Here is a 23,493-nt window from a genome sequence, read left to right on the forward strand (position 1 = left end):
ACTAATCATCTCGCTGCGTACTTGCGTGGTCCCTGCGACTCGGCCATAGTTGATCATGGATACTATCCTTCACAAACGTCGGTGAAGCGGCGTGGACTAGTGCCAAGCATGGAGATGCGGCAGGAACCATCAGATGCAGAAGTGACGGCTGCATCTGCAGACGTTAGGTGACGTGAGCAGTGAGTTTGGGTGACGGTGGTGACGGCCCAGTGCCATTCGACATTCACGCACGCTTGTCTCACTTATAGGGCTGAAGCGCGGAGAAAAAAAGGGTCTAGGCTGTGTGGGGCGGCGCCAAGCCCAGCGGCTGCCTGCCGGGCGTCACTGCTGGTCGCGACATCCTTACTTGTACGCGACTGTGAACAATCCAACCCACCACAACATCGCAACCACAAGTCAACCAGCGACTGCAACATGGCGGACAACACCAAGCAGATCAAGAGCGCCATCAACGCCAAGAAGCAGGCAATCGCCGTAGAAGAGCAAGGACGTGCAGAATGGGCAGGCCAGGTGAGCTGCGCACCACGGAGCTATCGCATTGACCCAACTGACATTGTATAGCTTCGGGAGATGGAGGCGTTGATCGCGACGGTCGGAGAGACTGAAGAAACAGGAGCCATGCGCGCGGAAATCGTGGGCCGTGTCGCCGAGCACGACACCAAACTCGAGGTCCTGCGATCCGAACTCGCCGCTCTCGAGGCCCAGCTTCCTGAGGACGCCGCTGAACCTGCCGGCCCCAAGTTCGATATTGAGAAGCACCCAGTCCTACGCAAGACCATGGAGAAGCAAGAGCCCGAGAAGGCCGTTGTATTGAACATTGGCGATATCTGCGAGGCGCAGTGGACTGACAGGTCCTGGTACAAGGCCAAGATCCAGAGTAAACTAGGCGCCGCCTCAGCCCCCAAGTACCTTGTTCGCTTCATCGAGTACGACGACACCTTGACCGTCGATGGCTCCGCCGTACGCCCTCTGCCGAACAAGCGCAAGCGCGACGCTGAGCCTGCGTTCGCCGCAACTCCGTCTGCGCCCGTTGTCTCGAGTGCCCACGTCATCTCCGGGGCTGCCAGCATGAACCCGAGTGCACAGGCTGCCAAAAGCGCCGGAGCTGCCCAGGACGGAGAAGAGAGGAAGGCTAGTCGCATCGCCAACAAAGGCATCCTCAAGAAGAGGCAGTCAAACTGGGCCGACTTCCAGAACAAAGGCAAGAAGAAGGGCGTTGTCAAGAAGGAGTCCATGTTCCGTACCAGTACCGAGGCTGGCAGTCGAGGTGAGTAAATCTAGCAATCTTCCCGTGTCTCATCGCTAACCCTCACAGTTGGCTTTACGGGCTCTGGCAAGGGCATGACCGAAACCCACAAGCGTCAGCGTTACGACCACAAGGCCGACGCCGACCAGGACGAGGAGTACTCTGGCGACCGCAAAGGCTTCTAGATCGTCCAAGGCGAGGTCGACGAATACTCCGTGGTACGTACAAGTGTGATCGAAAACATTTGATACTCTGAATCCCTTGCTTACGTTGCCCTTGGGCCAACTTCAGACCTAGACACACCTCAGCTACATGGATTGATCCACTGCTGATCGAGAAGCGAAGCTTCGGCTTTGTATAAGAGGATGGAGCTAACCTGATGCAGGAGTTCGCACTCGTCCCAACTTGTCACGACTACTCGATTGAGCTTACACGAAGACCACGACATCTGCATCTTTCGGTATGACTCTTCGGTACACACTCTCGTCTGTTGAGCCAACTCACTAAGCACGACGACTCGATAGGCGTTCGATACCCACTTCATCTGACATCACTGGTCACGCATCACGCATCACGTATGGCTAGGACCAGTTACATTGTCAGGTAAGATACATGCACTTTTACTTTCTCCTTTCGTGCGTGCGTACATGAGCCACTACTCTTGTGCGTACATCATCTGCGGCCAGGTCTTTTACGTAGTCGGTCGGACAAATAGCGTTTGGGGATTGTTCATAGGAATCAAACATTCAAATTCAAGATCACTTGCCACTGTGCCATAGCCATGAACACTAAGTGTAGACTCGTGTTCTACGCGAAAAACGTTGAGTTGCCGAGCACCTTCCAAGGCGGTGGTTGCGGCTTTGTTCCCGGATGCCCCGCGGTCCCACCAGCACACATCCTCGCGTCTTCTAGCTCCGGCCTCACCCCACGCCTCGACGGTCCAACTACCGCGACGCGTCCGTCAACCACGAAGCGCAAGGCATGTCGGGACTGCTCCCTAGAGCTCCTGGACTGCAACACGCGACTTCAGCATGGAGGCGGACTGGGACGAGGTAGGGAGCCGACGGCATGCCAATCACGCCTACCGTACTGACCATTGCGCAGCTAGCCATCGCTCAATTGCCGCCCCCAGGACCACACCTACCCACTGTACCTATATCGACATTCGCTTTCGACACCACACAAGAACTGCTATGGACAGGAAACAACCATGTGAGTACGTTCACACGCGGCCCGTGCCAGGTGCCGTGTGACTGACATCTTCGCAGGGGCGCATCACGTCTTTCTACGGCCCTCACCTCGAACGCTACACCTCGTACCGCGGACATGCGCCTCCCGATGGCCCCGTCAAGCAATTCCTCTTCACCGAGAAGGGCATTCTCTCCGTCTCTAAACAAAGCGTCCACTATTCCCACCGCCGCGGACTCACACAATGGCACCTGACGTATGTTGGCTGCGGAAGGGGAAAGAGCGCACAAGGGCAGCGGCTGACCATCAGCGTATAGGAGCGCCGAGTTCAAGGATATGACATGCATGAACTTCACCTCCAAAGGCACGCGCGAGATCCTCGTCGCAGGATGCCAGGCGCAAATGTTCAAAGTAGACGTGGAGAAGGGCATCATCACACATACGGTATATCTCATGCCTTCATCAACTACCCCGAACTAACAAATGGAAGCTCCCTGCCGAAGCTCAATACACCATCATGAAGCGTGCTGGACAGTACCTTTGCGCCGCCACGAAGACCGGTAGCATCCACATCTTGGACTCAAATTCGCTTGCCGTCATCAAGGTCTTCGAAGGTCATACTGGGAGCATCAACGACATGGACGCAAAGGGCGATTTCCTCGCAACATGCGGATGGTCTCCGCGACAACAATATGCATATATGCTGGATCCATTCACCAATGTCTTCTCTTTGAAGACGCTCAAGCAGCTACCTCCCATCCCATTCCACACAGGTGCAGCCTATGTGCGCATGCATCCCCGTATGTCTACTACAGCTTTCATCGCCTCTCAGAACGGCCAGATGCAGGTCATCGATCTCATGAACCCCGACTCGGCCAACCTCCGGCAGCTGAACTTTTATGATTCATTCCTTACTGGCTTTGAAATGGCACCTTCTGGCGAGGCTATTGCACTAGCAGATTCCAATTCGCACATACACCTATGGGGTTCTCCGACCAAGGTCCACTTCCCAGAATACAGCAACCCAACAGAGACTGCAGATCATAATGTCCCACCGCCGCCACAGATGGACTGGAGCCCTGACACGTAGGTCCCACCAATTGCCAATTTCTACGTTTTACTCACCTTTTCTAGGCCCCTAAGCACTGTTGGTATGCCATATTACAAGGAACAGCTGCTTTCGAGTTGGCCTAGTCATCTAGTTTTCGAAGTCGGTGCCCCTCCGCCTAAGATTGATAGCACGATACTCGGCAACATGACACGCGCCGAGATTGGATTCTACGCCAAGAACCCCAACACGAAGCGCAGAAACCAAGCCGAAGCAACACGGCAGGTGGATAGAGTGAGCGAATCGCTGTCTGCCCCCAAGTTTCTAAGTGAGAAAGCTCGAGCGTCGCAGTCCTTCACCGAGCCAGATGCCCGGATAACAGAGACTATGGAGACTTTGACCGACCTGCATCTCGACGATGTTACACGCAAAGATGTCCCAGCCATGTATGGAAACGTGGAAATCAAGTACAGCAAGTTCGGTGTTGATGACTTCGACTTCGCGTATGTCTTCCCAACAATATCATTTGCCCACGCACTGACACGGCACCAGCTACTACAACCAGACACCCTACTCTGGTCTAGAAACTCACATTACCAACTCTTACGCCAATTCACTTCTGCAACTCTTCCGATTTACGCCGCTGCTACGAAACCTTGCTCTACAACACACTGCTTCGCCATGCCTCTTTGAGTCTTGCCTTCTTTGCGAACTGGGGTTTCTCATCGATATGCTCGAAAAGGCGGCTGGGCTCAACTGTCAGGCATCTAACTTCTTGAAGACCTTCAGTGGCCTTTCGAATGCTGTCTCACTGAATCTGCTTGAAGAATTTGCTCCCAACGTTGCACTTACCACTATGATCCAGAACCTCAACCGCTTTCTGTTGGACAAGGTTTCCGAAGAATTCCGACAAATGCTTCCAGGGAACACTGGGCCTTCGGCCATGGATCAAGTACTGGAAACCCAAGCAAAAGCGAGCATGAGATGTGCACAGTGCAACAACGAAACCATTCGTGGAGGCAAGAACTTCGTCAATGAGCTCGTATATCCTGCGAAGCAGGTGATGAGGAACACGAGAATAGCACGTCCGACCTTCTCACAGATCTTGAAAGCCAGCGTCGAGCGGCAAGATCAAACTCGGGGTTGGTGTACAAAGTGCAACCGTTATCAGCAGATGGTACAGCGGAAGACGATACAGTCAGTACCGGGAGTGCTGATGCTTAACGCTGCCATACAAAGTCATGAAGCCAAGTTGTTGTGGTCGACACCCAATTGGCTTCCGCAAGAGATCGGGATCATAGTAGATCAAGGTCAATTCTACTGTTTCGAAGGCCAAGACCTGAAGCTACACCTGCAACGCGGAGTACATCAGATCATGGTTTATGAACTTGTTGGAGTTGTCGCGGATATCAACAGCGGCGAGCGTCAGAAGCCTCACCTGGTAGCGACCATCAACACCGCACCTTCGTCACGAGAAGAGGATTTAGAGGACAGATGGCATCTCTTTAACGACTTCCTAGTGAGACCAATTCCCAAAGAGGAAGCTCTGCGCTTCGATACAAGTTGGAAGCTTCCGTCTGTCCTGACCTTCCAGCTGAAGTCTGCCCGTAACAAGATCGACGACTCGTGGAAACAGAACCTTGACACTTCCATTCTGTACAGGTGGTGGTCGTCTAACCCAACGCCTCCCGAGGAGAAATTTAAGCTGCTTCAACACTCATCAGAAGAGCCACGCCCTGGCTATCCAGTCGCCATCGATGCCGAGTTCATCCGCCTTCAAGCTGAAGAGATCGAAATGAAGGCTGATGGCACCCGCCAGACCATTCGTCCTGATCGCAAGGGCTTAGCTCGTGTCTCTGTATGTCGCGGCGAAGGAGAGCAGGCAGGCCTTCCCTTCATCGATGATTATATCGCTGTGACCGAACAAGTGGTCGACTACCTCACCGAATGGTCTGGTATTTCTCCGGGCGACCTCAGCCGCGAAACCTCTCCACACGCGCCAGTATCCCTGAAACACGCCTACAAGAAGTTATGGTTGCTACTCAATCTAGGATGTGTCTTCGTCGGCCATTCACTTGCCAACGACTTCCGCACCATCAACATCCACGTCCCCAAGAACCAAGTCGTCGACACAAGCAACCTTTGGTTCAAGCCAGACTTCAAGCGAAAACTGAACTTGAAGTTCCTGGCTTGGTGTGTACTCAAAGAGAGCATCCAAGAGGATACGCACGATTCCATCGAGGATGCGACGACGGCGCTGAAGCTGTGGAGAAAGTGGCAGGAGTTTGATGATGCGGGCGTGTTGGAACAGATGTTGAATGACGTCTATGCCAAGGGCAGTTTGGTGGGATTCAAGGCGCCGGGTAGTGGGGGAAGAGCTGTCGGGAATGGCGGGCAGGGACACAGGGCTGTGAGTGGGAGTTATGGCGGGGAAGTACCAGATCCATTGACGACACCGAAGAAGGGAGGTAGCCAGTTTGGTAGTATGGGCTTCCGCAGTCCGCTCAGACGCTGAGGTATGACTTTGTGTGTAGGTAGAAACGAAATGATACTATTGGAAAATTGAACATCACTCCACCAACGTTTCCACACGCTCTGTCTCGTGACTGGTAGAATTCCATTATAGGACTATTGATCGTGAATACTATACATCGCTATGCCTCACACCATCATACCCTTGGGTTTCCCCATGTCTACCATGCCCTCCATTGATAGAATCTCCCAAGTAATTTTCCTCGATTCTTGTTTCAACCGTCTTTGTAATGCCCTCGGGGCCCAGTATGGATTCTTCACTTGTATTCCGGGTATCCCCTACCGGAGCTTTACTAACCCTTTTTGTTCCATTGAATGAGTATAGCTCCATATGTCCCCTTGAACGCGTTCGAGCAGTACGGCTGAACATCTTAGAGTTCGGTCCACCAACCCCGTAGGACACTGGGTATTGACCGGATGAGTTGTGGGATGAGGATGCGAATGCCTTGGTAAGAAGTGGTCGGAGCGCTGGGGCGGAAGCAGATATGATGGCTGCGTTCACTTCGATTTGCGAGAGCAAGAGGATCTATTGCAGCGTTAGTATAATTATGGATCGTTAAGGTTTCGACTGGATTGGTACTTACGAAAATATCATCGTATGGTGGATCATCCGTTACAGCGTACACATAGAGAGCGTACAGTCGAACGATAGAGGCAATCACCGCTACGCCGCCGACCATGAACACACCGAGGAGCGCAAATCGCTTGGTCCGTTGAAGTTTCAGTTGCCCAAAAGCTCGCATCGGCATAACTAGGATAAAGATATCGGTGAGGATGTTGACCGAAGCCATCGAGAAGTATGTCTTGGCAAGGTCGTTACATCCTTTCGGAAAGGTTGGGGACCAGGCTCTCCATGGTTCTTTTCCGCACTCGAAGGCCTGGGGAAGTCAGTGGTAGGCTCAGGGAGGTATATGGTAGCTCCGCGTATGACTTACGTTGACAAATGTGACAACGATTGTCTGAACAGCAACAAATGCGGCTACACCGTACACAGTATAGCGAAACTTGGTTTGGGTGAAGATTCGATGGTAGAGAGCCAAGATGCTAGCTTTGACGAAGAACAATGCCCATGGGTACACGAGCTGATACGCATACCTGAATCAGAGTCAATCGTGAGCCTTCTGTTTGGAGAATAGGTGTCTTACCAGTGCTTGAATGTGGGGATCAATATGATCGAGGCATCCAAATCGGCGTTGTGTCGACTTTCTCTTCTGTTAGTGGCCATATGCTGTGTAGGCACGGATGTACATACCCAGTTCCCCAGCTAACAAGGAAACCATTCTGAATGCCGAGAGAAACTGATACCAACCATGCAGCTACCATGAACTTGTCATCGAGTCCTATGTGTCGTGTGAAAGTGAAGCGACAGTAAAGCCTAGGAAAAGATGAGCAAATGGTCAGTGAATGTACTCATCAAGAGCTGAGAGATCTTACCTAAGTGCTACTGCTATTGTCGCGAAGAAGATTAAAAATCCAGTCGTGATCACGAACATTGGCTGCCGCGAGCCATTGTCCCAAGTGATACCATAGCCACCGTCTGCCATAATGGAGGCATGCACTCACATCAGGTTGATCTGACATTAACAGGCACGAAACATAGCTATGAATGTTACCAAATCCTCCCTGACCACGCCCAGCCGTGACGCGGAACGACATTGCCCAGCAGCTTCATCTTCTCAATCCTTCTGTTATTACATGCCGCATTTCCAACAGGACTGAATGAACTCCTTCCTCGGCGGCTAATTCCTCCGAGCCATCATTGGATAGAAGAAGCGGCTGGAGGGCGACAGAGTGCGAAGGATTTGCGAGTTCGGTGCGACTGTCCTCGTTCAGTCATGGTGGATGTTGGCGATGCGGCTCTTCGCCCCAAACAGTCTAGCTCCCCTCGGCTATCTGCGAGGCGGAACTGGACTCACCCGCGCGCTCTCCCCGTTCCCCAGCCGAGAGCCGGTACCCAGAGGAGCAGCGCGAATGAAGACGAAGGGTCCTGGGACGAAGGAACGCTCCGTTGTCACATAGACCAGGGCTTTTCAGCAGCTCCGTCCCGTGCCTTCTCTTCCCAGCATCCAATCCCGTTCGCCACCATTGACCCTATTTTTTCCCGTCAATCGCCAACAAGAACACCTGGACATGTTGGAGTCCTTCCAATCAATGCAGTCGTTAAACACACGACTCAGAGGTTGATTGTGCCGCAGCGCGGAGGCGGGCCAAACCGATCCGTTGGTTCTCCCGTCCCTACCCAGGTAGCTCACACACCTCATCGCAGCGACTTTGCTGCTTGAGCAAAGACACGCGTTTGGGAGCAAAACTCCGATAGAAACAATACGCCTCCTATCAGGTGCTTTGGTCTGAACTCAAAGAATCCCATGTGACCGCCAACACGACAAGATCGAAAGGATGAGGGGAGAAAACACGCATCCATCTTAGCTATCTCGGCAACGATGTCTTGGCTATGCAAGGTAAATCCTACAGGAATATCCAGACCGGCCCACCGGCCACAATCATCCGAAATTGTTGTATGCTTCAATGCTTAGGCAATCACAGAACGTGCGTTTCCGCTTCAAACTGGTCTGGCCATGCCATCACATCTAGGTAGTAGACCGTGGGCGCGCATGGGTGAACCCAAAGGAAGGACATCAATAAGGGCTTCCCGTGTAGAGCGCCTCCGAACCAATCGCCTCCGGTTAAGCGCCACATGGGAGGAATACGAGCCGTCCAAGCTCTCGGTAGCTTACATTTGACGGGACATGCACTAGCCACGCTACGTCTTCCGCTCGGGACATTTCCTTAGGCTCAACGGACGCTGAAAAGCCATGGGGATTTGCAATAAGACCATCCCATGCAAAGAAGAGCTTGAGCAGTTGTAGCCTGCGATGGCATATGTACAGCAAGGTTTTTGGACAACTCGATGGCCACGCAGATCTCTGCGCCGCACACTAACGCATGTAACATTTGATTAGCAGGTACACATTCAACTTTTCCTTGCATGCGGCGCGGCTGCATGTCTCCTGAATCGCCATGCATACAGGAATTTTCCAGGCCCCGGACATCGCTCCAAATCCCACAGCGTAGGGTCCAACGTCCCGTTTCTATTCCCAATGCTCACGTCTGTTCGCCACTCTCTGCCCTTTGCTCTAATTTTGATAGCGATCATGCTTTTCGATGGGTCTTGCACGGGTAAAATGCGTCTGATAAGGCCTACAGTGAGCCGCACATAAAGCTTGACGCCCACCATCTTTACAAGTCTCCAGGGACCTCAAGACTCCGCCTTCGAACAATCTGAAACACATAGCTGCGCATTTCAACTTCAACCGCAAATATGGTCAAGATCAACGTCCTCATCTCTTCGCTCTGTCTCGCTTCGTCGGCAGTAGCAGCGGCTCTTCCTGCATCTGCACCCAAGACTTGCAAGAACCCCATCAAGCGCTACGAATGGTAGGTCTAACACATCAGAAACTCTTCTGAAACTATGCTGACCACCTGCCTATTAGGAAGCAGCTGTCAATCCCACAGAAGAAGGCATATATCGATGCTGTACTTTGCTTAGCGTCAAAGCCAGCCATCTCTGGCATCGAGGGCGCTATCAACCGTTTCGACGACTTCCAAGCCGTCCACAGCAGCCAAACACCCGACATCCACTGGGTCGGTCACTTCACACTTTGGCACCGCTACTTCGTCGCCACCTACGAAAAGGCTCTGCGCGAAGAATGCGGCTACACCGGCGGCCAACCCTACTGGAACTGGTCTGCAGATGCGGAGCCTCAAAACCCCACATCGACACGCATCTTCGACTCTGAGATCTGGCAGCCAGATACCGGCTTCGGCGGTAACGGCGTCAAGGTCGACCCCACACCCGAGACGAACCCCTTTGGTGTTGAAGGTGGAACAGGTGGTGGATGCGTCACCAACGGACCTTTCACACCTGACAAGTTCATGGTCAACTTCCCGGAACCTCACTGCCTGAAGCGCGACTTCGTCCCTACCCTCATCAACGTCTGGGCCGACCAGAAGCTCGTCGATAAGGTCATGGCTTCGAAGGACTACACCGGCTTTGCCCGTGCAGTCGAGGGCGAGGCTACCTTCGCGGTACCCAACATCCACGGCAGTGGTCACTTCGGCGTTGGCGGTGCATTGGGACAGGCCGGTGATGCGAACAACAGCCCCGGTGAACCCGTCTTCTACCTCCACCACGGAAACATCGACCACATCTTCTCGATGTGGCAGCAGAAGGACTTGAAGAACCGCCTTCACCAGGTTGGTGGCCCGATCATTCCTTTCGACTACAGTGGCAAGAACGTCACTCTGGACTTTGAGGTTGGTCTGGGTAAGTTGGCGCCGACTGTCAAGTTGAGGGATCTTTTGGATACTCAGGGTAAACTCCTTTGCTACACTTACTAGAAGTAGTAGTTAATTAGGCACTTCACGTGTATATTTAATAAATAATCTCTCACTCAATTAATGGTTTCTTGTCTTAGGATTGTCTAGGAAAAGTACCAACAAACATGAACACTACCAGCAGCGCCGCTTACACAAGTACGAATTCATCTGCACTCGCCTCATCCCAGTCTACTTCCTCGCCGCGCATAGCGCCTTCAAAGTAGCACTGGCCCATCAAGCGATAATAACCGTCAGTAAGACGACGGAGCACAAGAGGCACTTTCGAACCGTGGACGATGCATATCAAGTCGCCCTCGCAGACGGAACGATGTGCAAGCCCAAGTCTCCAATCGCACGTCACAAAAACCTGTCGGCCCCAAGCTACGCGAGCATGATCGCGAAGTCTGGTCGCTCGTTTCCCTAGATCATCAGCATTCTTGGAACGACCCATTGTGACAACATCGCGCTCCTTTGGAGCGTTTCCAGTCGCCAAGTACGTTGAAACTAGCTCGTCTATATCAGAAGCTGGTAGACCTTCGCTGCAGTGCTCTCTTAGCTTCTGGTTTAGTGTGAAGGAACCGTCGGCTAGAATTACTTTCAGCAAACGCTCCATTGATGGGGCAGTCGTCTCCTGTCGCCACATCTGTCTCGACAGATAGTGTAGATATGGCAAGTTGAGGTAAGAGCAAATGTCCCACCCATGACGGTTTGCGAGCGGCTCAGCAAGGCCTTTTGTAAACGCAAGCGTGTGCACCACCTCACCAATAATCTTTCCCGTAACTACCAAATGCGATGCGTCAAGGTCCTTCACCGCCTTCACCTCATGCCGTCTCCCAGCAGAAGCATCAAAGTAAATCCAACTCCTCGGAAAAACCAGCGGTTCCGCCTCGGCCGTCCTCGACCAATCTGGCACCCACGACGCCAGAACTGGCCACCGACTCGCTTCTTCGTCTTTCCGGTGCAGCAGTCCGAATAGGTTCAAACTGGCTGTAGCTTCGATGATGGATTTGGTGGCTACGCAAGGTACGACGTCCCATTCCATGTCGTAGTCCGGCAGAATCTTAACCCGCCGATCTCGCTGCAATCCTAGGAAAGCGAAGATAATATCATGTCGACTCGACGTTCTCGATCTCGGCGCGAAGACGGAAAGTGAGTGGTAGAAACACGTCGACTCGTTGGGGCTAGGACCGCGCTGATACCGCGCCTGCATCCGCAATCGCATAATCTCGTTCAGCACCAAATACCCCGGTAGCTGGCGTAAGTTGACATAATCCCTCCGTGTGAGATACCGTTCCGCACTACGAAAGTGGACTACAACGGCCCATAAATCTTCTATGGAGAACATGAATGCGCCGAGGAAGCAGGAAGCGAGGGTGGGTAAGACTGCTTCTTGGACTATCCAAGCTCGGGTAAACCAGGGTAGGGCTAGGAGGTTCCGGACGAAGGACTGGTTGCCAGGTTGTGATAGATGGGAGGCTGATGTGGGTGTGTGTTTGGCTTTTTGTTGGATTGCGGGAGGGAGGAGGGAGCCCAGGTAGTAGGACATATATTCGGAGCAGGGTGTCTCTTGCCCGAGCCAGATTAGTACGCGTTGACATTTGCTGTATATCTCTCCCATGAGAGATACTTGCTGGTTGCGGTCGGGGATGCTTGTTTGGTCGACACATAACTATGAATGTCACGATAGAGTTAGTGAGACACTTCTGTCTGTTTCGTAGAACATTGCCGTACCTGATCAACCCATATATAGCCTGTTTGACAATGAGGACGAATTCGCGTAAGTGTAGTGCGCAATGTTGGCGTGATGAGGACCGACTTCCCCGAGCCCAAGTCGAAGACAAAGGATTTATCTTGCTCGCCCCATACATAGGAGATCGTTTCGTATGGAGGCGGCGCATCCAGTGATACTTCCACGAGGATGAGAAGTTCCTCACACTGAGAAGTCTCCGGTAGCTTGAGAAGCCTGATGTGACGTTCCGCTAGAGCTTTGTATTCGTGGAATGCCATCTCTGGATACTGGTGATGTGTTTTCGTGGATTATGCGTCTGAACCAGACCAGGCCCTCACCTGAATTACGTAGGCTGGCTGCTGATGGCTGTTACAGCTCAATCATGGCTTGATCAATATGGAACTTTGAAAAGACCGAGGTCTGATTCGTCAATGACGTGATAGCGGTGTTGGTGTACGCAGCTAAGGTTGAGGCCCATGTTGATGCGCTACAGTACTGCGGCGATGCTCATTGACACTTGAAACCTGTAGGTTCGAGGTGGGATTGTGCCAAAGATGGTGTTTTCATTGGAGCTAAGCTCCTCGAGTTGATGCGTAGGTTTGCTGTTCGCTGCTCTGGTGGGGGAAACCTAGAGCGGGCCGCTAGTGCGATTCTGCTGTGCGTGATTGGTGAGAACTGCGATGAAGGGGTGGGTGCGATTAGCTCCGACTATTTGACCATCTTCTGTGCTGGTGAGCAAACTCATCTTCAGATGAGCTGCTGTAGCTATCTCTACCACAGGGCTACATCAAGCAAATGACAAAGCACGTTCCATCACGAAAAACAAAAGCGGATATCACGATTCCCATTTACAACTTCGTCTCCGTCCCCCTCAACGCCTCTATATCGACGACTTCCTTGACCGCCTCGGTGGTGAGGACATATGGACTCTCATCATCCACACAAACGCTATCTTCAATCCTCATGCCTATGCCGCGCGCCCATTTGGGCCACCGCTCTTCATTGGGGACGTAGATACCGGGCTCAACAGTGACACACATGCCCTTCTCAAACTTCCTACTCCGGCTCAGACCAGGGGAGTCGTGCACATCGAGACCAACGTAGTGGCCCACGTGATGTGGAAAGAGCGTTTGGATGGCATCGGCATCCATGTCGAAGCCGAGATCCTTTAGACCAGCAGCCAGCGAATTAGAAGCTGTGTGATGTAGTTTGTCGAGGGTGAAGTTTGAATCTGTGCGGCAGAGCGAGATGCAGGATCTTTGTACCGCGAGCAGGAGGGTGTAGAGGTCGCGTTGGGCGGGGCTGAACTTGCCGGATACAGGCCATGTGCGTGTTATATCCGTGACGTAGCCGCCGTACTGGGCGCCCGCGTCGACCAGAACGAGTTCTTTGGGGTTGAGCAGCATGTCGTTGGAGACGTAGTGGATGGTGTTTGCGTTGATGCCGCCGGCTACGACGGGGACGTATGCTGGGCCGTCGCAGTTGTCTTGCTTGAACCAATAGTCAAGGAAGGAATCCAGGTCTTTCTCCGTGGTGAAGGACTGCCGCATTGCGTCTGTGATGGCGCGGCCCGAGTGCTGGCCTGCGCGGCGCATGTTTGTGATTTCGGCTTCGGACTTGATAAGGCGGAGCTCGTTGACGAGAGGGCGGAGGGGTCGTACGCTTGCGGGTGCATCGCGAAAGACGTTGAATATGCCGCCAGTCCGTGAGGGCTCTGCGCCGGCGAGGTAGCGTGAGAGCAGGTTCTTAGATACGCGGGATTGGGGGAGGTCGGTGTATATGGCTTGCGCGCGGTTGACTATGTCGGGAAGCAGACGCGGTAGGTCGTCGATGCTGCCGCTCACATCGGCGTTGAAGACATCTTCCGCCGCCTCAACGCCTGATCGTGGGCCCTCCCAGGCTTCCACCTTGGGGTCCTTGGGCCGGACGTACAGGTGGAATGTGTGTTCTCCATCCCCGTGTTTCTCTATTACCGCCACTGCATCCTGCTCTCTAAAGCCCGTCAAGTACAGGAAGTCTGGGTCCTGGTGGAACTTGTAGAAAACGGCGCCGGAGGCATATTTCAGGTCGTTTGCGGCGAGGATGGCGGTCGAGTTTAGGGGCAGTTCTTTAGCGAGGGCGGCGCGGCGTTGGTGGTACTCGAGTGCCGTGATACCGGGGGTGACTGCAGCATGTTAGTAGAGGGTAAGACGTTGCTCGGGCGGTCATCACCTTCCCCAGCCTTGAGTAGGTGTGGATGCGTCTCATGGAGCGGTTGGCCAAAACGGAGTTCAGCGGCGGGCACAGCAGCGGCCGCATACGCCCTCGTGCCGCCGACTCTGGGCTGCACCCGCCCGACGCGTCTCGCAGCATCGCACCGGTATGGCACGCGTGCAGCCGGTCGCAGCCATTTTATCGCAAAAGTCATGGTCGTTGGCGGAGGTTGGGCTCGGGCGAATCAAGCTTCGGCGGAAGAGGCATCGGTTTCCCGGCCTGGTGGGCGCTAGGCCGCTGGTGGGGGAGCCTGACGTACCTTGCAGGTGCCACTACCGCCGCAGCTTCCCCCCTCCCCGCAAACACCTCCAGGCCCCCATTTCTGCCTGTCGGACAGACAACGCACACATGACACGCCCGGCCGCTTATCTTCCGACTCTTCGCACGCCCAGTCTGCGAAGAAGACCACCTCCACCGTGACGCTGCCCATCATCATCCGCAGAATGGCCTCGTCGGCCGCCCAACCCAGCGTCGTTCCGCCCAAGGACCTCGAGAGCTTCCAGCAACACCTGACCAAGTCGACGCGTATTCTCGCGCTGCTCGGTGCGGGTCTCTCCGCTTCTTCTGGACTACCAACTTTCCGAGGTGCGGGAGGCATGTGGAGGACGCATGACGCGACATCACTAGCAACTCCCCAGGCCTTTGAGCGCGATCCGGGACTCGTGTGGCAATTCTACAGCTACCGACGACACATGGCCCTCAAAGCCAAGCCAAATCCCGCCCACTACGCCCTTGCCGAACTGGCGAAGAAGAAGGAGCAGTTTATCACGCTGAGCCAGAACGTTGATGGTGAGTCTCCACCGCAGACCCCTACAGTCGCATAGCTAACACTCCCACTAAGGCCTATCACCGCGCGCCCAACACCCCGCCGAACAACTCAAACTCCTGCACGGCTCCCTCTTCGACCTCAAGTGCTCAGACTTCTTCTGCAACTACTCGGAGCGCAACAACTACACCGACCCCATCGTGCCTGCTCTCGCCATCCCCACCGACGAATCCGACCCAACCACAAACGCTGCCCTTGCCGCCCGCGAACTAGACATCTCAGACATCAATGTCGAGATCCCAGAACTCGACTACAAGCACCTCCCCCACTGCCCCGAATGCAAGAACGGCCTGCTACGTCCCGGTGTAGTCTGGTTTGGCGAAATACTGCCTAAGAAGGTCATGGAGGATGTCGACGCGTTTATCGAGGACGAAGAGGATATCGACCTCATCATGGTCATTGGGACGAGTGCAAAGGTATATCCTGCCGCCGGGTATGTGGATCTTGCGCGCAGCAAGGGGGCGAGGGTTGCCATTATCAACATGGACGCCAATGATGTTCCTGCGGGAGGGCTGTACGATGGGGACTGGTTCTTCCAAGGCGATGCAGCGCAGATTGTGCCCGAGTTGCTGAAGAGCGTTATCGGAGAGATTGATACTGAGAAGATGGGAGATGCTGCGGGAGGAGCTGGCTTGAGACCTGCCAGACTGCATTGAGGTTCTGTGCTGGATTTGCCCTGTTGGATTTTAGCAAGACTGAAGTAATGCAATGGGGCTAGACTATAGGGTTTCACCTCGGTAGTCTCCTGCTAGTGCATCCCTACAGCATGAAACAACTGTCGCGTGGACATTGTCAGTATGCCTTCATGTGAAAATCCGCCCCTGTTGCATCAAACGAGATGAATTGGTCATGAACCAATACTGCTTTTTATTACTATCCTGCTATTACTGTTCCGTGAACGGTATACTATGTACTTGTGTAGTTCACCTTTCCCTAGTCCTGCAAAGTCGTCGTTGCGACGCGAGTCGATAATGTGACACGCGCAAGCGAATGCTAATGCTATTATACAGCATCTCTCCTTCTTCTTGCATCGCTGTTCGAGATAGTATTTGGGTATAACACGCGTAAGTGATGTTGCGGTAGCGACGAGTGTTGGGCCCCATTCGGCTGACACATACAACGTGGCCGTTTGGTCCTCCAGTTGTCCCGTTTTTAGCCGGCGGTGTTCTAGAATGCGAACCTATCCTGTTTGCGACTTTTGGCCCCGTTGATGACGAGGTGGGGATCCTTTTGAGATACCGTTGTGATAAAGCGACCGCTAGCATGGAATAAGATGTTGATTCCGCTGAACGGTAGGCCCCCGGTTCCTCACCAATCGCATCATTTTGTGTGCAGTCGGTGCTGCAGTAGTTTTGCCGCGAAAGGTACTCCCCCGTCCTCATAACATGTGAAAGTGGTAGTTGCCGAAGTTGTCCATTTCATAACGGAACAAGGCTTCAGCTGGTTGGTCGTTGTCCGGCCATGGTAGATATTGCGGGTCGACCTTTGCTGGTGCTGGTTGTTGTAGCACCATGATGACCTCGTCTGGGAAGGCGTCCGCTATGTCAGCCCAGACGTACGGTTTTGACGTCTTGACTATCGAATATACGACCTGGTAGGCGCGGGACGCTAACATGTTTGTGTCGCACATGCTGCGGAGTGCGGTGACGAGTTGCCGTGTGCTGTGCACAGACGCTTGTAGTGTGTCGCGGAAGTGATCGGGGCAGGATATGGCTATCATGAGAACGGCGAGTGATTGCATGACTGTAATGAATTGGTCAGTAGGTGACATGGGGATTTGAGGTGTCAACATACTGTTGTGGACAATTGTCCACCAGGGCCCTTTTTCATATAGACTTCTGACATTAGGCTCGTTTGCCAACAGCGATGCGACATCCCGTGCCGCTTGTACGCACGACTCTGCCACAGACTGATCGAGCGAATTGAAGTCATCGGTTCCGGCTTGAAAACAGCGTTCAATACGGCGGAGTGAGGGACGAGTCGTCAGAACCTTCAGTCGGTAGTACTGAAGTTTGAGCAAGAAGACGTCGCGTTGTGGCATGCGAGCTGAATTCCATTCTTCTGAATGAACTTGGGGAATGTATTCAAATGCCCACTTGTCAAGGTGTTCGCATAGAGATATGGTCATTTGTTTGAGGTAGTCCCATGATGGCGCAGATCTACGTTGTGTGTAGAGGTTGGAGATGATTTGCTGGGTCAGGAGATTCAGGTGGATATCGGCATCGAGAAAGTCGAGACTGAGCACAGGTACGCTTTGGGTCTGATCGCTATTCACGGCACTGGGCAGTGGAGTTGTGATGTCTTCGTTGGGTATAATGCTCGGCCGGCCCGTAATCGAACTCAGCATGCTCTCCAGTGCATGTAGACTCCACCAGGTGCAGACCATGCTCTGCCTTCGGGCGGCGGAGACAGATTGATCATCTTGTTGCACGTGAAGGCCGAGCGAGAAGGCCGATCGCATCGCCATGCCTACCATTACCCAAGCCCTGACATAATATTAGCATGCAAGCACATTGATTGAAGCAAGAGACGAAGAGAGGATGAACTAGGTAGTCACAAGCAAAGATCTTCCGCATACGTACCGATTTACATGGCCAGCAGTCATGTAGTAAATCGCAAAGAGTCCAGCAGCCTGAAACGTTTAGCATAGTCAAACAAGATCAGCAGCTCAGACTTGCCTGCGTTGTGAGCAGATCCGGAGTCGTTAGGACAACGATTGTGTCATTCATGCTAAGCAATTGAAAGGCACGCGATAAGTAGACGATGTGATCCAGCTCGTCGGGTCGCCATTCAGCCTGGATGAGATGTGAAAACTTGGCGCCTATGGCAAAAACAAGGTTGACCAGCGCAAACCATTTCTCCGGGCAATGTATAGCCTGCCCGTTCCGAACCAGGGTGTAGTACTGTTGCAGCTGGTGCTCTATAGTTGGGGGGAGAATGGGAAAGGAGCCTTGGATGGTCTGGGTGAAGCACTGGAATAGCAGTCCTGCAGTGTGTTCTGGCGGCAGCTCAAAGGGATTCCCACAGTCTGTGAGTTTGATGCCTTCGTCATCGAGATAGTAGTTGGTGAGAGCGATGTGTTCGAGCGGGGTCGCGGCATGGGAGGTGGGTGACGCAGTGAAAGTAGGCGAGGGTGGCTGAGAGAGTGGCGCAGTGGTGTCAGGTGGGCCAAGCAGAACGGTATCGAGAGCTTGTACTCTGCTCCTGAGCGTCTGTAGCCACTGTACTTCGGAGATCTGGCCCAAGAAGCCTGCTTCGACTACATTGGGCACTTCGCCACCGTCTTCGTCGCCAGAGTCTTCCGGGACAGTACCGTCCAGGCGAGGAAGGGGTGACTGATCCGAGGTAGGCGAGGTTTCTGCTCCGAGCGGCACATAGCTAGAGGACGGGGCAAAGGGGTGCATGCGCGAGTGCTGAGAGAATGGTTGAGGGGCGGATGCTCGCGAAGAAGAGGATATGGAGACGGGCGACCCGACCTCGTCATCTGACTTGGCGGTATTAGTTTGAGCAGTGGCATCCGGCTGGCAGGTCCTGTACTCACATCCTGGAGGGCATCTTCAATTCGACGTCGGTCATCGTCGCTGACGCGCAAGCTGAGGTCTTTGAGGACGGAGACGAGGGCATGGTTGCGGTCTTTGGCACTGGCGGAGTCAATTTCAGAACTTGGAATCAGGTCGTTCAACTGACGTCGCCAGCCGGTCTTTCCTGGGGCGCTCGTATACACATGTCTTGTCGGTCTTGTCGCAGTAGTTGCAGCGGGGGAGGCCGCCGCTACACTTGATCTCTAGCGTGTGTTAGAGGTCGAGAGAAAGTGAATGATGTTGGAAAAGACAATGGCAACGCACTCCGCTTGTGACAGTTGCGACATGCCCGCTGGACTCTGTCCCTCTGGCGCGACTTGGGCGTGGTGGGTGGCGGGGCGCGTCGGGGTGGTAAGCGTGGAATGGCGACCTTGAACTGCGACCCGTAGGGACCGGCCGAGGGGTGACCAGCCGGAGGGGGTCCAGGTCGCCTGTCGTCTTGCATCGGGCCGCTCGCGAAAACTCACGCTGCGTGGTAAGGGAACAAGAGTCATCTCAGCGCATCTCGCATCGTGTTTATGAAAATAACCGCCTGCGTCATGGGAATCAAAGATTGGGGATGAACGCTGCGCCTTGGCGGGAGCGACCTCGTAGTGATTGGCTTCGGTGCACAAGTCCGCATGGCCAATACTCATCGTGCCCGCGCATTTGCCCTGGTTCTGCTGCGTGCGCCGCCATTGCAGGGGCGCGCCACGGGGCGAGTGTCGAGACGAAGGTTCCGCCGCGCCCCATATAGTGACTTCCTCGACCACGGGCGCGGGCAGAGAAGTAGACGGCGTCGACGTTGACTCCAGATCCGCAGGCGCTAGCCCTCGGGCCCCTCTGCCGGTCGTCCCCTCCGCCGTTCAGCGGCATCCCGCCGTCGCTGGCCACTCGCACACTGCATCACAGCAATTTCCCATGCGCGACCAGACAGGTCGACATGGAATTTGCCTCGAATGCGATCCTGCCGGCACTTCACTTTGTCACCTTAGCACAAAAGCAAACCTTGGGACACGTGCCCGCTATCAGTGGTCCGAGCTAGCCCCGCCATCCTCAAAATTTCGATTCGAGTTCCGCCGAGAAGAATTACTGCTCTCGCTCTAGACATCTCGCTGCTTGTAAGCGAGGAACCCAAGATTGGGTCGCTGGCGTGTTTTCTTTTGCCCTATCAACGCCTCCAGATCGTCGTCCTGTCGTCCTCGTCGTCTGTCTATGTACCTCTGCAGTGCCATCGCACAAATAACCCGAGTCATGCACTATGCTGTATAACCTTATCGTGACCGGGCAGCATATGGTGTATCTCCTAGACTGCACCTTGTTAGTGAGCCACGTCTTGAACAAACACGCGCATCACCATACTCCCACCTAAGGATATAACCCGATCTTTTGTGGATCAAGTCATCTCAAACCACCGGACAGCACCCGCCAATCATCGCAGCTGCCAAATTTGGGTTGTCCCTCGGTTGCCCGGCTGCGGCCTAGCGCCGCTAAGGCACATGCAACCTTTAGCTTTACACATCCATAAATCCTCCCGACTGCGAATGCGAATATAGTCTTGCATGGCTAGGAACAAGCCCATGGCGCTTCTGCGCGATATAACCACTTTGATCTGCGCTTTGTGCCAACGCAGCACAGTAGTACCACGGGTGTGTGCAAGCATGGTTTCATTTCGCCGGCCGCCTGCAGGTGCATCCCTTGCTATAGCACAGGTCGCCACCCCAGACCAATTCCAAGGTCGTCAACTTCCCGCGGGTTTTTCCATTCGGCACATGTATTTTCTCAGGCAGGTAATACGAAATACGCCAAATCATAGTTCAGCCTCAATCTCGGTCCCACTGATCCCTTGATTTCCACTCTTATATCCACCGCCGTCCGCTCAGGCATGCTCGAGCCACACCCCGCCAACCCCGCCACCTCTTTCTCCACTATCCAGCCTCTCCGCGGAGCCTCCAAACTTTCCGGCCTTTGCGTTTGTTACCAGGACTACGTCTCCATACCAGAATCCCCTATCTTTAACGCGTTCCTGTTCCTCCTTGTCCTTTGGCAAGCGCAGTATAATCTTCGCACCGGTGTCACGAGTCTCCACTTCATGCACGCGCCTGAGCTTGAATTCAAATCCTCCATCAACCTTTTCACCAGCACTACCGATGACGGCGTCGTAGATTTTTCTAGTCTCATCTAGCAGGGCCTGGTCGCCCACGATGATAGTAAGTCGGCTGACCCCAATCGCGCCGCATGGATGAGTCGTCTTCGAATCGTCGATTGGAACGCGGACACCCCGAGGGGTGATATCGTGGCAGAAGAATGGCACCCTGCCCCTAACACTCTGTCCACCTTTCTCTCCCTTGGGGAAGGTGACAGCCCAGGCTACATCGACTCCATCGGCCCTCTTTCGCCCACCCTTGATCGGGTTTGAGTGACTTTCTATCACCGCCTCGCAGTTCTTCTCGGGCGAAAGCGAGTTGGTCAGGCACCAGTCCTTCCAGCCTACGAAGTCGGCGTCCGGGCCCCACCAATGCTCAGGCGCGAGCGAAGGGTTGACGAAGGAGATGAGTTCGATGTAGCACCCATCTGCGAGAAGAATCAAGACGTTTGATGTCGCGCCGTCAGCGTGGAAGCCTCCTGGGGTGAGTGTGAAGTTGTCCGAGAAGAATGGAGGGACTTCGGGCAGTTGCGTTGTTGGGTTGGCGGGGACAAAGAGGATTAGGTGGTCTAGGCTTTGCTGTGACGTGGCCATCGCGGCAGTTGTATTGCTGGAATTATCGTGGTCGACACCTCCCACTGTTATTTATCTGTACAGCTCAGCACCAAGTGGTCGCGGACGTGGAGTCATTGCGCCCAGGCTTGTCCGGAAGAGGGATGACTTCGGGAAGCGACAGGGATGCATGAGGGGTAGCTCCTGCCAACACTGCTCGTCGCGTGAGTAATCAGGCACTTGTTCACGCTCATCTTATTAGATTGAGCATGAATACCCTGAAAGACCCAAATTTGGCGTCCACCTCTACGAACGACCACCGTATGACTTGACTTTTGCGGTATCGCAGCAACTTTCGCGCGACCTCGAATGAACGTGTACTTGACAGTGAAGCAGCGGCAAGCAATACACATGCATCTAATTTCTTGCATCACCATCTATCGTACGGCCATGGCGAATGAATCAGATTGCATCAATCTTGAAACTGACGCATGCTAGCCGATACACCATCCCAAACTATCGATTCAAGACAACATCCCCCGTCCATCCCTCTACCTCAACCTCATCCCATCTCTCCGCCCACAACTTCTCACACTCCTTCCCCAATCTTACCAAAACAACCTGCTCCCTCCCATACTCATAGCTCTTCTCATCCTCAAACAGCTCTCGTGTACTCACACTGCAATCCAGCATCGGCCCTTTGTCGTGGCCGTATTTGTAGCCTGACATAGGCAGGATGGCGATGTTGAGCAACGCGCGGGCTTCGGGTGAGAGTCGGCGTTGCGGGATTATTGTGGCGAGTTGGGGGTTCTTGAAGATGTGAACTGCGTTGTAGATCTCGGAGAAGGCAGAGACAGCCCATGGTGGGAGGGAGGGGAAGTGTTGGCGGAGTGTGGAGAGGGTTAATGGTGGGAGGGCCTTCGATGTGGGTTTTAGTCTAATAGACAGTGTGGTTGGTTGAGACATTGGTGCAGGTGTGTTGGAGGACTGAGCTGCGTTGGAAAGCAGTCGTTCGTTTTGGGCGCTGATTGATTGGTTGATGATTGCTTCATTTCTGACAAGCTAGTTGCCAGTTTATAGAGGTAGAAGTGTGTGCGTTGCCCAACATATTGTCTAGAGTTGGTAACAAGGGTTTCGCTTTGACTTAGACACCGAAACAAGTTGCTCCGAGACTTATGTGAGGTGCGTAGACATTGTCTCGGAGATCTAGCAGCTAGCGTTCGTGATTCTACCCGAAGTGCCGTCGACAACGACGCAATAGTCCACTGAAGGGGCAACAAAACGGCACCTGGGAGGTACTTAACAGTCGCCGCCTTGTTGGACGTACTCATGACAGCCCGTTGTATACAGCTGGCACTGGGGTTGGAACGTAGGGAAGAGGATAACATGGCCTGTATTCGCCTGGCGAACAACACTGTGCCATCAGTTGTAGCCAATTCTCGCAATCGGAAGTATGGACATTTGCAACACTGATAGTTGATTGGAAGGACTCAGTATCTATAAAGCAGCATGAACTAAGAGAGGCATAACTCTTGGCTAGCTCCAAGAATGTTCAAAAAATCAAAAACTCGCCGGTAAACTTTTCATCCTCCGCCATCGACCGACCGAGCTCGCGCCTATTGAATTATCAGCGTAGCAGTTTCCATGTCCAAGAATGTAGTTTTTAAGATGTGGAAACCTCCGTTCTTCCGCTGGCATGTCGCTCAAGTGCCTTCGCCTGGGATCGAGCATCAACGACTATGCCACTTCAGCATGCAGGCGTCGACAGCACGCGGGCAGCCGCCAGTGACAACACAATGGCCAACGAGGCAGGAGCCATCATCGACGTCGCGAGCACGACCTAGCATTTAGACGTATAGGTAGACGAGGATAACTAAGTTATGTTAGTGCAAGACGTCACCCGGGCAGATAACGTAAAGGACACCTGGGCTGGTGGAGAGCATAGTGCGCAACAACGCCCAAAAGATTCTGTTCGTCGTCGTGTACGCCTGGCATCCGGAATATCTACTAAGGAACCGAACCACGGCAGTCGGTCG

At 53.7% G+C, this 23,493-nt stretch overlaps 8 protein-coding genes across 8 annotated transcripts; 4 read left to right on the forward strand and 4 right to left on the reverse strand.

The window, feature by feature from the left end:
* Nucleotides 1-414: 414 nt before the first annotated feature.
* On the forward strand, nucleotides 415-1,431 carry J4E85_007143 (uncharacterized protein; the record flags this gene model as incomplete). The annotated part of the gene is made up of 3 exons (XM_051471377.1): nucleotides 415-510; nucleotides 562-1,267; nucleotides 1,316-1,431. The coding sequence occupies 3 exons, from the start codon at nucleotides 415-417 to the stop codon at nucleotides 1,429-1,431; spliced, it is 918 nt and encodes a 305-aa protein (XP_051324451.1).
* An 846-nt stretch (nucleotides 1,432-2,277) lies between these two features.
* On the forward strand, nucleotides 2,278-5,997 carry PAN2 (poly(A)-specific ribonuclease; the record flags this gene model as incomplete). The annotated part of the gene is made up of 7 exons (XM_051471378.1): nucleotides 2,278-2,298; nucleotides 2,351-2,458; nucleotides 2,515-2,690; nucleotides 2,752-2,878; nucleotides 2,925-3,520; nucleotides 3,569-3,985; nucleotides 4,035-5,997. The coding sequence occupies 7 exons, from the start codon at nucleotides 2,278-2,280 to the stop codon at nucleotides 5,995-5,997; spliced, it is 3,408 nt and encodes a 1,135-aa protein (XP_051324452.1).
* Nucleotides 5,998-6,143: 146 nt separating this feature from the next.
* Nucleotides 6,144-7,239, reverse strand: J4E85_007145 (uncharacterized protein; the record flags this gene model as incomplete). The annotated part of the gene is given in 5 exon segments (XM_051471379.1): nucleotides 6,144-6,293; nucleotides 6,313-6,540; nucleotides 6,599-6,892; nucleotides 6,950-7,109; nucleotides 7,160-7,239. The coding sequence occupies 5 exon segments, from the start codon at nucleotides 7,237-7,239 to the stop codon at nucleotides 6,144-6,146; spliced, it is 912 nt and encodes a 303-aa protein (XP_051324453.1).
* Nucleotides 7,240-9,333: 2,094 nt separating this feature from the next.
* On the forward strand, nucleotides 9,334-10,412 carry J4E85_007146 (uncharacterized protein; the record flags this gene model as incomplete). Its single annotated transcript, XM_051471380.1, has 2 exons — nucleotides 9,334-9,449; nucleotides 9,506-10,412. The coding sequence occupies 2 exons, from the start codon at nucleotides 9,334-9,336 to the stop codon at nucleotides 10,410-10,412; spliced, it is 1,023 nt and encodes a 340-aa protein (XP_051324454.1).
* A 2,556-nt stretch (nucleotides 10,413-12,968) lies between these two features.
* J4E85_007147 (uncharacterized protein) lies at nucleotides 12,969-14,527 on the reverse strand (the record flags this gene model as incomplete). Its single annotated transcript, XM_051471381.1, has 2 exons — nucleotides 12,969-14,284; nucleotides 14,332-14,527. 2 exons carry the CDS (start codon nucleotides 14,525-14,527, stop codon nucleotides 12,969-12,971), a joined length of 1,512 nt encoding a protein of 503 aa, XP_051324455.1.
* Nucleotides 14,528-14,816: 289 nt separating this feature from the next.
* On the forward strand, nucleotides 14,817-15,855 carry J4E85_007148 (uncharacterized protein; the record flags this gene model as incomplete). The annotated part of the gene is made up of 2 exons (XM_051471382.1): nucleotides 14,817-15,162; nucleotides 15,215-15,855. 2 exons carry the CDS (start codon nucleotides 14,817-14,819, stop codon nucleotides 15,853-15,855), a joined length of 987 nt encoding a protein of 328 aa, XP_051324456.1.
* A 722-nt stretch (nucleotides 15,856-16,577) lies between these two features.
* Nucleotides 16,578-19,225, reverse strand: J4E85_007149 (uncharacterized protein; the record flags this gene model as incomplete). The annotated part of the gene is made up of 6 exons (XM_051471383.1): nucleotides 16,578-16,942; nucleotides 16,994-17,685; nucleotides 17,782-17,831; nucleotides 17,962-18,687; nucleotides 18,741-18,904; nucleotides 19,045-19,225. The coding sequence occupies 6 exons, from the start codon at nucleotides 19,223-19,225 to the stop codon at nucleotides 16,578-16,580; spliced, it is 2,178 nt and encodes a 725-aa protein (XP_051324457.1).
* Nucleotides 19,226-20,638: 1,413 nt separating this feature from the next.
* J4E85_007150 (uncharacterized protein) lies at nucleotides 20,639-21,499 on the reverse strand (the record flags this gene model as incomplete). Its single annotated transcript, XM_051471384.1, has 1 exon — nucleotides 20,639-21,499. One exon carries the CDS (start codon nucleotides 21,497-21,499, stop codon nucleotides 20,639-20,641), a length of 861 nt encoding a protein of 286 aa, XP_051324458.1.
* Between the last annotated feature and the right edge of the window lie 1,994 nt (nucleotides 21,500-23,493).

This window comes from Alternaria conjuncta (genome assembly GCF_024043145.1).
Source record: "Alternaria conjuncta strain BMP 0040 chromosome Unknown scaffold_10, whole genome shotgun sequence".
NCBI lineage: Eukaryota > Fungi > Ascomycota > Dothideomycetes > Pleosporales > Pleosporaceae > Alternaria > Alternaria conjuncta.